This window comes from Tenrec ecaudatus, chromosome 12 (assembly GCF_050624435.1).
Source record: "Tenrec ecaudatus isolate mTenEca1 chromosome 12, mTenEca1.hap1, whole genome shotgun sequence".
NCBI classification, from domain to species: domain Eukaryota; kingdom Metazoa; phylum Chordata; class Mammalia; order Afrosoricida; family Tenrecidae; genus Tenrec; species Tenrec ecaudatus.
This window is the reverse complement of record NC_134541.1, coordinates 50,554,941-50,571,409: the sequence shown is the minus strand read 5'-3', so window position 1 is coordinate 50,571,409 and position 16,469 is coordinate 50,554,941. Positions and strand designations below refer to the sequence as shown.

Here is a 16,469-nt window from a genome sequence, read left to right as displayed (position 1 = left end):
CTGGATATTGTAGTACTTGTCTTTGTGTGAGTGCATGCCATTTAACAGCTATTTGATATGTGATGTAGCCTACATTATTATAGAATGAATTATGTACTCTGTGCTAGAGAACTATTAAAATATAAGCAGTGCATTTTCCATAACACTTAACCAATAAACCACTTTGGGGGGGGGATGATTAGATCCTGTACACAAGTTATAACAAGTTAGCACAAGTTTGGGTTCAAATTTTTTTTTAATTCATTCAGTTTTTTAATATGCATTTTACACAAAATTTTGAAGACTCCTTGTCTGAAATGTAACACTAGTAGTAGTTTTTTTTTTACTTACTCTCACACATTAACTCTCATTTTACACAGACCAAAAAGTTCGGATATAGAAAGCATATATACATCTACAAGTACTAAAACATTTATAAACATAAAATCAACACATAATTTTGATATAAGAAAAGAGGCACAGACAAGAAATACAAATAAGTTATAACCTAAAAATCTACATACAAAGTTTCTTTAATTATTTAATACAATCTGCCAGAAAAGTTAAGAGGATGTTACTAAGCCTTCATAATCAATTGTGGGCACACAATCTAACACTCTGGCCTCCTCCTCTGCTCAACTGGCACTGGACACAGCCAACTTCTTCAAATGATCCATGAAAACCTGCAGGCTAACATCATCAGTTAAGATGGGTGCTCCGGTTTCCTAAAATTTAATGATAAAAATTCATTAACAGATACCTTCAAAGCTGCTGAGAATTCGTTAGTCTGAGAATATTCAGGGGTACTAATTGGCCCACAGATAACAAATACTCTCCCATCTACTGCCTTGCTAACTAATTCAAATGAAGCACATTCCTGCACAAAACTATTCTGAGCTGCATGGTCCTAAATGAACACTTTTGATCTATTTCTACCCAGACATTAGTGACTCTCATGTTATACAAAACTGGGGCGTTGAACTCTGTCCTTTCTAGGCACATGACCCCCTTCACAGAATACACCATAAGAATCATATTTGAAAACTACACTAAGTGAACTGGACTTTACCTTAAACTCACCTGTAACCTTAAACTCACCTTAAACTTACCTTAAACTCACCTGTAACTAAGTGAACTGGACTTTACTTTAAACTCACCTCCTTGGAGGGTGCTCAATGAATGGTGGCCCAGGAGCATCATATATTTACTATTTTCATGCCTTTTTTAAAAATAGCATGTTGTTAGTCTAGTAGGTGTGTTTCTGTCCTTGTGAATGAGTGTTATTGAAAGTTTTGCCTTATCTTTAACTGCCATTGTTTGTTAACAGTATCCAGTCATTTAAGCTTTTGGTTTAAAAAGCTGGCACACATGTATTTTGGTTTAAAACGCTGGCATACATATATATATATATGTATATATGTATATATATATATATATATATATATATACACATACATATATATATAGCTTCCTTTTGTCACCAGTGTTTCAAATTCTGTAACACTGGCTAAACTAATAATACTGCCAATATAATTATATTATTATATACCTATGGGGATGATTTATAATGCTCTCAAATATAATGATGTCTTCAAAATAAACCAGGGGCATACATTAATTATAGAGAAATGCACGGACTTTGGCTCACACTTTAATTGTAGTCCTAATCTAAGAAGAATCAGTTCATTTGACATGACCCTCCCCCTACTTGCTACTCAACCTCATGAAGAGACACTAATTGGCCAAGGGATAACAAATACTCTCCCATAACTGAAGATGCATGCTAGAGCAGAGTCTGATGACGAAATGAGATGGTGCCCAGCTACTAGAAGGGTAGCATCTGAAGCCTTCACACAAGCAGCCAACTGAGGGTCAGCCAAGTCCACACAGAAAAAGTGCACCAACATGGGTGTTCCAAGGACTACAAACAACAAAACCCAGATTTAAAAGAGGGAAGGTTAACAGAACTTAAATTCTAAGCACTAAGTTTGCAGAAGGCTATGGATGACAGTAGAAGGCCAAAATCCATAGGCAGGCGGACAGCATCCACAGAGATTAAGTCTCCAGTGAATCCCTTCTAACTATGGTCCAAAAGTACAAAGAGCTTGCGACCAGAGAACATTATGATTATGTTGATTACAGCAGTTGTAGTTAGGTTAATATGTAACATTTGACATCCCTTTTGACTCATGTTAAATTTGTTCCAGTTTTTAATATTTTCTACCTTTTTCTTTTCTAGATTTTTTTGTTTCATTTGTCATTGTTGTTGGGCTTTTTTGTTTCATAAATTTTTCACAAAGACAGTAACTGGATTAATAATTTCCTAGAGGTATGGCAGGATAGGTTAGGAGAAAATGTGGAGCCAACAACGAGTACAAGAAAAAAAATTGATTGGGGTAATCATTGCACAACTCTTTTTAATATGATTAAACTATTAAATTGTATAGTATGTGAATTATAAGCCAGAAGTATAAAAGTACTAAACATTTAAAAAATTGTAACAAATATTGAAAATCAGTGACCCAATATAACCACTATATCATTTTTATTTAAATTAATGTAATCTCCTATGTAGATTTTAAATATAAATGTTATCTAAAGTAAAAAAATTTGTAAGCATTAGAAAATCTTATATTTTTTGTCGACTTTTTTGTATGTACTATCCATGCAATAATATACATATATTTTACATGTACATTTTAATGTTTAGAAAAAACATTCCCATTACCCAAAAAAGTTTCCTTGTATTGCTTCTCAGCCAATACCATAACCTCAGGCTTAGTACTAACCTGGGACTTTAAATTAGATTTCTCGTTTCTAGAATTTTATATAAAAATAATCCATCTGGCTTCCGAAAGGAATTAGTCTTTGCTTGAATGATAACGGGGGTTTGGTCTGTTTAGTCATAGGACCTTACACATTAGGTAAGGGTACAATCACAAAGAGGGGAATGAGTATGTATCTCAACTGAACACACTGAATATTTGTAATATTGGACAATGTTAATGATGAGAGAAAAAGCAAACCCCCATTTGTACTAAGTTCCCAAATTTGCACTTTATGAAAAGAAAAAACATAAATAATGTATAACATACCTACTTAATATTAACTTGAAGAAAAAGCTAGAAACAGGTGACTCTGGATGATGGTTTAATAGATAATTTCAGTTTTCTAATTCTTGTGTTACATACTCAGTTTTTTTCAATGAAACAATATTATTACTATAGGAAAAGGGAAGCTACATTAAAGTGTTCAGGGAGGATTCAAAGATTAAGTAAATGTACTTTTTCCTATTCTTCCTGCTAAATATAAGTGAAAATCTGAACATTATCTAGAAAAACAAAAACACAAACAAGATTGACTCTGAAAGGTAAAGACTAGATGGTCCACAGGTTAGGCACCTCAACATCGAAGGAGTAACACAGTGAGCTCTAAGTCTTCTTATATCATGTATCACAGACTTGGTGCTGGCCACTCATACATGACTACCAGCACAGACAAAACAAAAGGTCTGCTTTCTCTACACACACAAAAACAGGGAAACCTGGTTAAACACATTGTCAGAGAAAACCAGTTCACCCAGCAAAACCTGGATGGCGAGTCTTTCATTCTTGCACAACAGTAACGAGGGTTCCTAGAACCCTAGAGCTTTCTCATATGCTACCTGGTTGGTATCTGAGAAGACCAACCAGAAGTGAAGATAAGTCACCCGCTCTCTACAGTGTCTGTGGTAATTATGTGCGAATCCTGAACTTCTACCCCCACCTGATATTAATGAGGCACTCCCCCACCCCACCGCACCCCAGGAAAAAGTCAGGACTATCAAGTGTAATTTGGAGTTCCCCTACCTTGGTTGTCACCAGAGATCAAGTAGAAAACCTGAATTTCTACGTCTACCATTAGACATAAAGTGATGCCAAAGCAGTGTTACAGAAAGACAGTTAAACAGAAAGAATATTTAAATAAGATCCAGAGTCTTAAAAAAGAAAAAATCCAACTTTTCATTAATAGTGCAAACATTGAAATGACAAAGATGTAAGAATTATGTGAAGAATTTAAAGATAAAATATGTCAGTGATGAACTGCTGAAACCCTGGTGGTTTTACCCCCACCCCACTATCATGATTCGAATTCTCCCTTGCAAGTCTGGCTAGACCAGAGGATGTACATTGGTACACATAGGAACTGGAAACACAGGGTATCCAGGGTGGATGATCCCTTCAGGACCAGTGGTATGAGTGGTGATACTGGGAGGATAGAGGGAAGGTAGATTATAAAGATCTACATGTGACCTCCTCCCTGGGGGACAGACAACAGAAAACTGGGTGAAGTGAGACGTCGGACAGGGCAAGATATGACAAAATAATAATTTATAAATTATCAAGGGTTCATGAGGGAGGGGGGAGCAGAGGGGGGAAGGGAAAAATGAGGAGCTGATGCCAGGGGCTTAAGTGGAGAGCAAATGTTTTGAGAACGATGAGGGTAATGAATGTACAAATGTGCTTTACACAATTGATGTGTGTATGGATTGTGATAAGAGTTGTATGAGCCCCTAATAAAAAAATATGTCAGTGACTCAGAACTCAAGCATGACTTATTAAAGAAATAAAAGGTACAATGGAGAAACAGGTAGAACTCTGTAATGTAAAAAATAAAATACCCCAAATAAAAAGCTCAGTGAATGGTCTGACTAGCAAGAAAAAGACGAAGGACAGCAACAATGAACTGGAAAAAAGAACACTAGAAATTACTCGATCTGAACGAGCGAGAGAAATAGACTGGAAAATTAGATGAAGAGGGAGAGAAAAACAGAGTAGTAAAAGAAATGAAGATGGCCTCTTAGGAGCGCCTATGGGATAATAATTAAACAGCTAACACCCATGTCATCAGTCCCAGAAAGAAAAGAGAAAGCTAAACTGAAAAATTATTTGATGAATTAATAGCAGATAACTTTCCAAAACTGGCAAAAAGCATAAACTTGCACACTCAATAAACTGAGAAATATTTGGATACTGAAATTAAAAATACAATACCACTTATAACAGCTCAACAACAACAAAACAAAGAAACATGAATGCTAATGAAGCAGAGAATTTAAGTAAGAGACAGTGAGTTCATTGATTAAACAGTTCAAAATGTGGTTTCTCCTCAAACTCGATATACAGGTTTAACAGTTACTATAAAGAGCCTATTAGGTTCCTTAAGGTCATTCTATAACATACATAAAAAGAAAAGTGAAAACAAAGATTATGTAAAATAAAGAGGGAGGAGTCAGCCCACCCAATTTAAGACTATTATGTAGAGCTATGTTAATCAAGGCACATAGACAAAAATAGAAGACCCAGAAATTGGTCCACAGACATGTGGCTAATCAACCAATAGTTTACAAAGATGAAGCAACAATTCAAGGTAGGCAATGCCATGTGGACATTACATTGGATGATAGTCAATCCATGCAAGGAATTCTCCAACTAGAAAGTCAATGCCTTTTTGGCAGCAAAAAACATGTCATTTGTTTCTAGGGCCCAACAAGTCTAACTTAGAGGATTTCAAACCACATTTTTACAAATATATACTGGCCTCCTCCCCCAATACATGACAATTTCTTACCTGTCCCCAAGCGTACAGGTTATTGTGTGTCTGGGATGGGTTCACTTTGGACAAGAGGAATCGAGCCTTAAAAAAAGAAAAATAGTGTAATTATAGAGGAAACATTAAGGAAAGTTTTTCATTTCTATGCTTAAATTAAAAAATTTTCACCATAAAGAAAACCAATTTCTAAAAAGAAAGAAAGAAAAGAAACCAATTTCTTTACCTTAAGTCCAATGGCCCTTTTTTTATTAGGGGTTCTTAAAAATGGGAATTATCTAATTTATTTGGAAAAATCTTTTAAATCAAGATATTTTATTCTCTCATTTAAAATAATATTGGAATTGTGCCTGATCTGACCCCACCACACCAGGTCCAAATGCGAAGGACATGCAACAGAGCAGCAAGAGGATCAAGCCAATGAAGTCCCCAGGGATATCAAAAATAGACTTTGGGGCCAGGGCATGGAACCCCATCAGACCCAACGGGAAAACACTCCTAAAGGTCAACAAACAGACCTGGGACTATTTATAAGTTTTTCTTTTGTTGTTTTGTTTGCTGTCTTGTTTTTGTGCTTATTATTGTCTCTGCATGTCTATCTAGATAAGATAGGCAGGATAAACAACCTGGAGGAGAAAACAACAGACCAAAGGTTCTGGGGGGAATACAGGAGAGAGGGAGGTAGGGACAAGAAAGTGGGTGTTAACAAACCCAGGGACATGGGAACAACAAGTAATCTAAAATAATCGCGAAAAAGGCATAGGATTCCAGGAAGGGCTTGATCAAGGGCAATGTAGCAGAGAGGAATTACTGAAACCCAAATGAAGGCCAAACATGATAGTGGGACAAGAGGAAAACAAAAGGCAATAGAGGTCTTAAAGGCTTGAAGCTAAACAAGAGGCCATCTAGCTGAGAAGCACGAAAGCCCACATAGAAGAAGCACACCAGCCAGTGGGATCATGAGGTGTCAATGGGATCAGGTATCAGGCATCAAAGACCCAGAACAAAAAAATCATATTGTGAATGAGGGGGAGTGTGGATGGAGACCCAAAGCCCATCTGTAGATAATTGGACATCCCCTTACAGTAGGGTCATAAGGATGAGATGAGATGAGTCAGTCAGGGTGCAGGATAGCACTGATGAAACATACAACTTTCCTCTAGCTCTTTAATGCTTCCTCCCCGCCCACTATCATGACCCCAATTCTATCTCACAAATCCAGCTAGACCAGAGCATGTACACTGGTACAGGTAAAAGCTGGAAACACAGGGAATCCAGGGCAGATAAACCCCTCAGGACCAATGAGAATAGCAATACCAGGACAGGTGGGGGGAGAAAAGGGGAACTGATCACAATGATCTACATGGAACCCCCTCCCTGGGGGACGGACAACAGAAAAGTGGGTGAAGGGAGACATTGGTCAGTGTAAGACATGAAAAATAATAATTTATCATATAAAATAATGTTTTCCATGGTTCATGAGGGAGGGAGGGTGGAGAAGGGAGGGAAAATTAAAATTATACCAGGGGCTCAAGTAGAAAGAAAATGTTTTGAAAATGATGATGGCAACAAATGGTCAAATATGCTTGACACAATGGATGTATGGATTGTGGTAAGACCTGTACAAGCCCCCAATAAAATGGAAAAAGAAAATTGAATAAAATGAAACCATATTGGAAGTTTAGCTGCATGTTAATTGTGTCATACATGTATTACAAATACATATTAATCACTGTTTGGGTTTATTGCCATAGATATTTATCATGGAAACAGTCTCAGAGCTAAGCTCAGCTCACTCACCTGACTGCCTCCATGCTCTGTGTTAATGTAACGTGGCATTGGAAAGCGTGCTTGTAGAATTTCTTGAGCGTCATCCAGTGGTGCCTGCAGAAGGTGCTTGAAATTTTCGTACTCAGGCATGTCCTGGTACCCAGCTTTACGCCACTGGGCTATTGTCTAGACCAAAACAAACCAACATTACCGTGTATCACTGCAACGACAGTGTTCAGTTGGTATTCATTGAAACTTTTAACATTCTAACACTATCACCATCACCACGGGCTTGTTTCCTCTGAAAAAGTTTTTAATTAAAATTTATCGGAGTTAGAAGTAGAAGAGTGAAGAGCTGCCTACTACTAGAAGAAGAGAAGCCGAGGAAATCACCAAGGAGCCACTACAGACCCCACTTCCATCAGAAAACACACCTTTGGCTAAAGTGCATAATCACTTGTGAACAGGTAAGAGGTTTAAGTATGCTGTCAGTGATGCTCTATGGAGCAGAATCTCCCATTTAAAAATAGATCTCCACATTATGAAGCCATTAATCATCAGAGAAGCAATCTCCTCCAGATTCTCTGGGGGAGGAATATGATGAGCTCATCAATGACCCAGTTTCTCCCAAACTGCCAGACATTCTTCACACTCTGCCTTTTCTGACTGCATGTAGCAACCAGTTAACAAACACCACGGATGAGTTGTGACCAGGAGCCATGGACTCGTCCTCTCCAATGTGAGCACATTAGGTCTAGCCTTCCGTCTCCTCACATCTAGAAAGGTCTGTGCTCTACAAGCACACACGATCCCATCTTCTCTTCCCGAGAGCACACACTGCATCTCCCACTGTGCAGCGCCGTTCAAGACTGGCTAAGACACACCCCAGCATCCCTGCCCCCTCAAGCCTTGAGTTGGGATACTCTTAGCAATGGAGCACAATCCTGACAAAACTGATAAAAACCAATGTGTGAATGTTAATTAGGCACTGAATACAAGGAAGTATACTAAACTGTGACAAGCAAAGACCAAGTCCTCTCTCTCACTTCACATCAACTGGTTGACTATTGGTCTACAATGGAACATGCAGGAGATGACCTCCAGACCAGGACCTTGATGCTAAGACAGTCTTTAAACTTTCCTGCCATGAACCCTAACTTTAGATAAGTTAGTGCCACACGACCTAGCCACCCTTGATACGTCAAGAACTACAGTAAGTGCACAAAAAATATTATGCATTCCAGAAACAAATGTAAAAACAGAAAAAAAACAGGCCATTTCTGTGTGCATCAGAAAAGGGAGGAACCCTGATGGTACAGTGGATCCTGGATGGCCTATTATCTGCAAGGTCAGCAGTTCAAACCACAGCCACTCTACACTCAACTCACAGGGGAAGTTCTACCCTGTAACGGGGCCCCGAAAAAGGGGAAACACTTGCTAAGGTGGCCCGACACAATAGCTGCAAAGGGCTCAAACCTAAGGAAAACTGAGGGTGGTGCAGGACTAGGCAGTGTTTTGATCTGTTGTGCACAGGGTCACTATAGGTCAGAACCAATTCAATGGCACCTAACATCTTAGAGTACGTTCCTTGAGGACTAGGAAAAAAAATGTTTGTGTACTGCTGTTGAGTGAAGTGTTCCTTATATTTCTAAAAGGCCAAGTTCATTAATTGTGTTACTTAGTTCTTCTGTATCTTGGTTGATTTCCTTACCTTTTGATCTGTAATTAGTCAAAAGTAATGTATTAAAATGTATTACAATGATTATTGTCTATTTGTCTCACCACTTCAGTAAGTTTCACGTAACCGACCACGTAAAATAAAAAATCCTATGATGCCACCAAACAATGTAGAAGAGGCTTGAATAAAAGTCACTATTCTTGACAGAAACACTCAATAAAATAGGAAAAGAAGGAAAATCCTTCAACATCACAGAGGTCGTATACACAAAACCAACGACAGGAATTTCACTCAATGAGGAGAACGAAAGGATGCCCCTCTGCAGTCACCACACAGGGTCGCTCTGCATCACCGCTCTAGCGGACTCCAGTCTGCAAGCCATACATCAGAGAGACGAAAGGCATTCAAATGGGCAGCGAAGCAGAACGTTCTCTATTTGCAGTTGATACGCTCTTCTATATACAAAATCTCAGACTCAGTAAAAAAAAAGTTAGAACAAATTGAAAATTTTGTCCATGTAGCAGGATCTAAGATCAACATTCAAAAATCAATTGGATTCTTGTATATTAAGGAAGAGGTCCTTAAACAAGGAAATGAAAAGATCAACAGTATTTATAATAACCACCCAAAATATAAAATATATCTAATCAGAGATACAAGGCTTATACAAAGTAAACTATAAAACGGATTATTGTCCTATCTTCATGGAGAAGGAAAAATTAACATAGTGAAAAGTACTCTAAATTCAAAGTAATCCTGATAGAAAACCCAACAAATTTCTCCAAAGAAATGGAAAAATCGCCAACTTCAAATGGAAAGGAAAGAAAATCAACATAAACAAAATACCATCAAACAAAAACAAAGTAAAGGGCTTCTCACTCCCTGATTTCAAAACGTATTTCACAGCCACAGTAATCAAAACAGCTTGCTATTCGTACAACAACAGGTATGCAGACCAATGGCTAAGAACAGAATCCAGAAATACAACCAAGCACCTGATTGTTGATAAAGGACTGAAAACACATTAAGTGGGAAAGAAATAGTCTTCCAAAAATGGTCCTAGAAAAATTAAGGCTCCACTTGGAAAAGAATGAAACAGGACCCATATCTAATACCATATACAAAAGACACACTCAAGACTGATTAAAGACCTAAATATAAACCCTAAAATCATAACAACCACTGAGGAAAAACTAGGAATAAACAGATGCCCTCAATACACAACTAAACATAATAGTAATACTAACAATAATAAAAACCCACATTATAGAAGACAAAATAGAGGTCTTGAACCTCCTAAAAATATGACATATGTACATCAAAAGACATTACCAAAAGAGTAAAAGGGGAGCACACAGATTGTGACACAGTGTGGGTAGTGACATATCGGATAAAGGGCTAAACTAAAAAAATCTATTGAAAACTGCAATAGCTTAATAAGAAAAATCCAAATAATTTAATAAAAAATGAGAAGATCTAGAAAATCCATTAAAGATGACATCCAGGTGACCAACAATCATATGAAGACATGTTCTTGACCATTAGCTATAAGAGAAATACAAATTTAAATGATGAGCTATTACACCAACACTGATAGCAAAATTCAAAAATGCAGAAAATTAACAAATGCTGGAGATGATGTGGAAAGACTAGAAAACACACACATACACACACACGCACACTCTCTCTCTCTCTCTGCTGGTGAGACTGCAGAATTGTACAGCCATTATGGAAAACATTTCATGAGGAAAAAAAATGCAGTCCCAACTTACGAGTGTTTTCATTCAACATGACTCTGGAAGGACAAGGCAGTAATGTGTATAAAACACTTACTGAGGAATGAAAAGCTGAATTTTCCTGACAACTCAAAGTATCCATAGTGATTTGTTAATGTGTGCTTATTTCTAGATTGATTTATAGTAAACATTATTAAAATTACCCAATATACACATACCCCATCGACTTGGAAAAAACTTTCATTCATTAGAAAATAAGTCAAAGGAATCATTATAATAAGCTGTTGGCTCTCTGAGCTAAATTCTTATTTCAAATATTAAACCTAAATTAACCACTAAGAAAGTAATCACAGTAATAAGGAAAGTGATTAATAGTATCTTACCTCACCAAGATAGATGACAATTTGGAAAAAAGTGTCCATCAGCAAAATCCTGTCAGCTAGAATGCTGCTGCTGTCCAAGAGGACTGGCTAAAGAAAAGGGAACAAAAGATGTGTTGCTCTTCCCTTTGTCCCCTCTCCCTGTGATGCCATTCACACTCCCCAGGCAAGTGTTCACAGAAACCAGCGTGCTTTTATAAATGTTTATAAGTTGCCACAACTGGTCACTCTCACCCTCTCCGTGCCTCACTTTGAGCTCCCTTCCTCAGCACGATTCTGGTTTGTAGGATAAGTGGTTCCAAAAAATGCCTAATCATTTGTGAAATCAGTGATACATTTTGTTCTAGGGACTAGAAATAATTCCAACAAGTGTTAGGCTAGAAACGTATCCCATCACAGAGATTTCTCTCAAATTTCCTCCAGCTATAGATAAAAACAGCGATGTCTATAAGAACAGGTTTGACTATGTTTTTATGTTTACTACAAAAATAGTAATAAAACATACACTACAAAAAAAAATTTCTACCTACATACAATAAATGTTGATATACTGGTTTACCATTATAATTTGTCTATTCTTGCAGGCATTAAAATATAATTTAGGAAAGTTTATCTTTTTGGTTTTTTATGTAATATTTTTATATAAGGATTATCTATTTTCTACCTAAAAATTTTAGGGTTTTTTTGGCAAAGTTTTTCTCTACATAGGAATAGTTTCTTTCAATTTATTTTAAGACATAAAACAGTGGGTCAAGTTATAAGAACACATTGAAAGTAACTACTGTAGTTACCCAAGTATAAGCTGACCCAAATATCAGCCGAGGCACCTAATTTTACTACAAAAATTGCATTAAAATGTGCTGAAAAACTCGGCTTATACATGAGTATATATGGTATGTATTTTTATACATTTTTAACATATAATCTACATAAGCTTTCAATTGATAATACTTTTATATGTTCTTTCAGTTTCCTTATACACACTTTAAAAATTACTACAAAAACTCAAGAGCTTTTTTTTTCTCTCACAGTGAATCTGCTACAAAATTCTACTACACAGTAATTCTTAAAGAACTGTAAAACCTACCTCAGGCGGCCCATGGAATGAATAGGAGTAGAGGATGGGCTGGATCATGATAAGGGACTGGGTTAGGTCCTGTCGCCCAAAATGGTGCCTATAGTATGAAGACTCATCAGGGCTGTTGTTAAACACTTGAAGAAAAGGAGATCTTCTAAGGTGAAACATGAACTGCATTTACAAAGGAAAAAATAAAAAGACCAACTATAAAGATGCAGCCTTCTTAGATATCCAGAATATAAGCCTGCCTTAGGCCTCTCACACAATAGGGCCCAGACTTGATCCAGGATGTGAAGACCGTGAGCCTGCTCTAAGAGAAGTCACAGTCCAATGGGGAACGACAGACCCAGGGTGGCAGGATAGGATCCACAGTCCAAGGAAGGAAGAATGGGATTAAGTGCAATGAGTTATTTATTTAATATGGCTCTTCTAGTCACAGTCTTTGATAGTCTCACCAAAAGACCTTAGTTTTTCTGATGGGTGTGTGTAGGGGTGGGGTGGGAGATGGTACTGATTAGATTATATGATTCAGCTGTTAGTGATACTTAACAGCTAATTTTGATTGCCATCCTGCTGGGTATCAAATTAGGCATCTTAGCCGCAGGAAGGGGGATCTCACTACCAGTCACCAAGGTACCAAGAGTGCAGCATGTCCTTTACACACAGACACCAGTGCATTTAACCTCCTTGATCCATGAGACAGCTTTGAGGCCAGAGAAGTAGCAACAATAGAACCAGGAGCCAGAGCAGTGGACTGCTCAGCCCCCAGAGCGGGATACTGATAGACATTTAATTTGGGGGCTGGGTTTGTTGACCTAGGGGGTTGGAGTTGAGTGCCTTTGAATTATGGATTACAGAGCGTGGCATGTCCTTTGAGCATATATTAGCAGCCCTAAAAGAGCTTGGTAACATTGCCTAAGCAGGACGGAAACTAGGCAAACAGACTGAGGGCCAGCGAGAGGTTTGGCTGTTGACACAGTAGAGAAACCACCTGACTGAACAATTGTATCCTGACGATTTCTCACTTGATTTGTAACCTGGTAACTTCGCGGTAAACTTCCTAACTGTGAGCATCATCTGTGAGTTTAAGTGGCAGCTGCAATGAATTATCGGTCACAGAAGCAGAGTGCTGTGGGAGGGATGCTTAACGTCAGAATAGGAAGGTTCAAAGGTGGAGCCTTCTGACCTCAGCCTCACAGAAATCAGCCTCGGAAAATGTTCATGTGGAGTTTGATTTTCCTTTCCCTCGTGTAGTTGTGAAGGGCAGATACAACCCCCATTGTCATTTTCTTCTTCTTTTTTTTTTTTCAGAGGGAGTTGTTGGGTAGGGAAAGTAGAGGGTCAGCCAGAGATATTCTCAAAGATCCATCTTGTAAGATTATACATATATACTCGAGTATAAGCCTACCCGAACATCAGCCAAGGCACCTAATTTTACCACAAAAACTGCATTAAAAATGTACTGAAGTCATGGGGAAGAGACCAGTCAGTCAGGGTGCAAGGTAGCAATGATGAAACATACAACTTTCCTCTAAGTCATAAATGCTTCCTTCCCCAAACTATCATGATCCCAATTCTACCTTACAAATTCGGCTAGACCAGAGGATGTACACTGGTACAGATGGGAACCGGCAACACAGGGAATCCAGGACAGATGATCCTTTCAGGACCAGTGGTGAGAGGGGAGATAAAAGAGGGTGGAGGGAAGGTGGGGTAGAAAGGGGTTACGGTTACAAGGATCTATATATATAACTTCCTTCCTGGGGGGTGAACAACAGAAAAGTATGTGCAGGGAGATGTCGGACAGTGTTAGACATGACAAAATATTAATTTATAAATTATCAAGGGTTCATGAGAGAGTGGGGAGTAGGGAAAAAATGAGGAGCTAATGCCAGGAGCTTAAGTGGAGAGTAAATGTTTTGAGAATGATGAGTAACGAATTTACAAATGTGCTTTATACAATTGATGTATATATGGATTGTGATGAGTTATGAGGCCCCCAATATAATTTTTTTTAATGTGCTGAAAAACCTTGGCTTATACTCGAGTATATACAGTATATGAGAAGATCCAAGGGCCACAGAGGAGGAGAACCCCAGGCACTGTAACAGCAGCCAGTGAGCAGCCCAGAACACAGGCCACTAGGTTGGAGGGAATGGTACTGTGAAGCATACTGGAAAGGCGTACACTTTATCTTGAGGATACGAGGTAGGGAAGGTAGGGATTCAAGGACTTTAATCCTTGACAAGGTAACATTTTCCCCTAGAAAAACTCTTGAGCTGCAGGGTAGAGAATGTATGTACTAGTCTAACTACAAACAAGAAGACTGGTGTCACCATTATTCCTCTCAATGCCAGGCTGAGCCTGTCTTACAGCATTGGTGCTGCCATTTCTTCTGCCTGGAGCGCCCCACAGCCCCAGACAGTACCAGAGCTGGCAACTTCCTGTCAAGAGTCTCAAGGCCTACCCTGGCTCCCCTTCTCCTCTTGCTGTGGTTGCTCAGTCCAGTTCATTATATCAAGAGCTTGCTTTTATCACTATTTAAAATTATATTACTTTTTACTTCCAAGATCCATGAGTTCAGTAGCCTACCTAATTTGTAATCATGCCACCCACTCTAGATGGAACTGCCGGACATAGGGCACTCTGCCTGCAGGGTACAGAGTGAGGAAGGCCTGAAATAAAGCAGGAATTAAGGACTCAGGAGCTTACGGAAGGGACTTAATTCTACAATATGGGTAGTAGTCTAGAAATACAGCATTTTTTATATTGATCAGACTCAATCACCAATATTGAGCTCAGTTCTATCCAATATATTTGACTCACAGAGACACTATAGGATAGAGTTCTACAACTTTGGGTCTCCAAGGCTGTAACTGTTAAGGAAGCCAACAGCCTCATCTTTCTTCCTTGGCATTCAAACTGTTGTCTTACTGATTAGCAAACACGTAACCCATTAAGCCACCGGGTTCCTTTGGGATCAGGTTTACAAAGTGTTTTCAGTGGGAAACAGCCAAGAAATCAATTAAGAAGAAAAATGAATAAAGGAACTTATAAAAGTGATCTGATAAAAATATATTAGTTATTATCAGAGATCTGCAGTTATATTTTGAAGAATTTATCTTTCTCTAAGCATCTCTCAAAACCAAACTCACTATCAAGTAAATTCTAAATCAGTGACCCTATAAGCAGAGAAGAATTGCCCTTGCAAATTTCCAAAACTATACTTTATCCCCCAAGACTGTACTCTTTATGACAATAGAAAAAATCACCTTTTTCCTGAGAAGGGGCTGGTAATTTTGAACTGCTGGCCTTGTGGTTAGCAACTAAATTCCTCCTACAATGCCACGTGGCCTAAATGTTCTCAGCATTTCCTAATGCTAGTGGACACCTAAGGACTACAGTATAGTGTAACCATAGCTTTACATGTACTGGGAACCTGGAAAGTCATGTGTGCCTCACTGTGGTGATCTGGAACCCAATCTGAGGTATCTTTGATATATGTCTCTACTATTAAATATCGATCATATTCATTGTGAGTCATCTTGTTAACATAATCTTTGTGTGCTTAACTTTCTTGGTGTGTTGGGGACATGACTGTTCATAACTTTATGACTATTGTGCTGTATATAAAAATGGATGCAATTATTTTCTCTTGTCGGCATTTCCGCGTCTTTGTCTTCTGTAGGGCTTAAGGTCCTGTCTTACACAGAGAAACAATCTGTTCTTGAATGAATCCAAAACCTTCATCACCTGCAGACTAAGTCTTAAAATTGTCTTCACTTTAGTCTTAGAACAGTGAGTTTTATTTCTATCCCGACTTGTTCTACAGTTACTTTGAGAACACACTGGTTACCTGAGGATAAAGAGAGAAGGCATCTGACAACCTGAAAGAAGTGGGGTCTTCTTTGTTATACTGGCCAAACTTCTGACACTGCGGAACAACAAAAAAAGGCCACAAAGTTACTTTACTACACTGGGAAAATATTTAAAATAACTACATTAAAATTTCAACGTTTCCACTGTGTATTCTAGACCAGCCCCTTCAAACAGGACGGGGCAGACAAATCACGTGGGGGTGAGGTCTTACTACAATGCAGATTCTAATTAGGCAAATCTGGGGAAGGGCTGAAAATCCGACACTTCCAAAATGCTCTAGCAATGCTGGTCCAAGGACAAGTCCAAGTAAGGAGAGGCTACCTGAGCACTCCCAGGGGCCTCTTCCGTATTACAATACAAGACACTAGCAATTATTCATA

At 38.3% G+C, this 16,469-nt stretch overlaps 1 protein-coding gene across 2 annotated transcripts in view; it reads right to left on the bottom strand.

Moving 5' to 3' along the window:
- Window positions 1-224: 224 nt before the first annotated feature.
- Window positions 225-16,469, bottom strand: part of SEC23B (SEC23 homolog B, COPII component) — a 54,445-nt gene continuing 38,200 nt past the window's right edge. For both annotated transcript variants that reach the window (XM_075564033.1, XM_075564034.1), the window contains exons 15-20: window positions 16,067-16,144; window positions 12,220-12,381; window positions 11,136-11,222; window positions 7,369-7,524; window positions 5,590-5,655; window positions 225-704 (exon numbers count right to left, since the gene is read on the bottom strand). In XM_075564033.1, coding sequence (XP_075420148.1) covers window positions 615-704; window positions 5,590-5,655; window positions 7,369-7,524; window positions 11,136-11,222; window positions 12,220-12,381; window positions 16,067-16,144 — 639 coding nt within the window. In that variant the 3' untranslated portion in view covers window positions 225-614. The remainder of the gene's footprint in view (window positions 705-5,589; window positions 5,656-7,368; window positions 7,525-11,135; window positions 11,223-12,219; window positions 12,382-16,066; window positions 16,145-16,469) is intronic.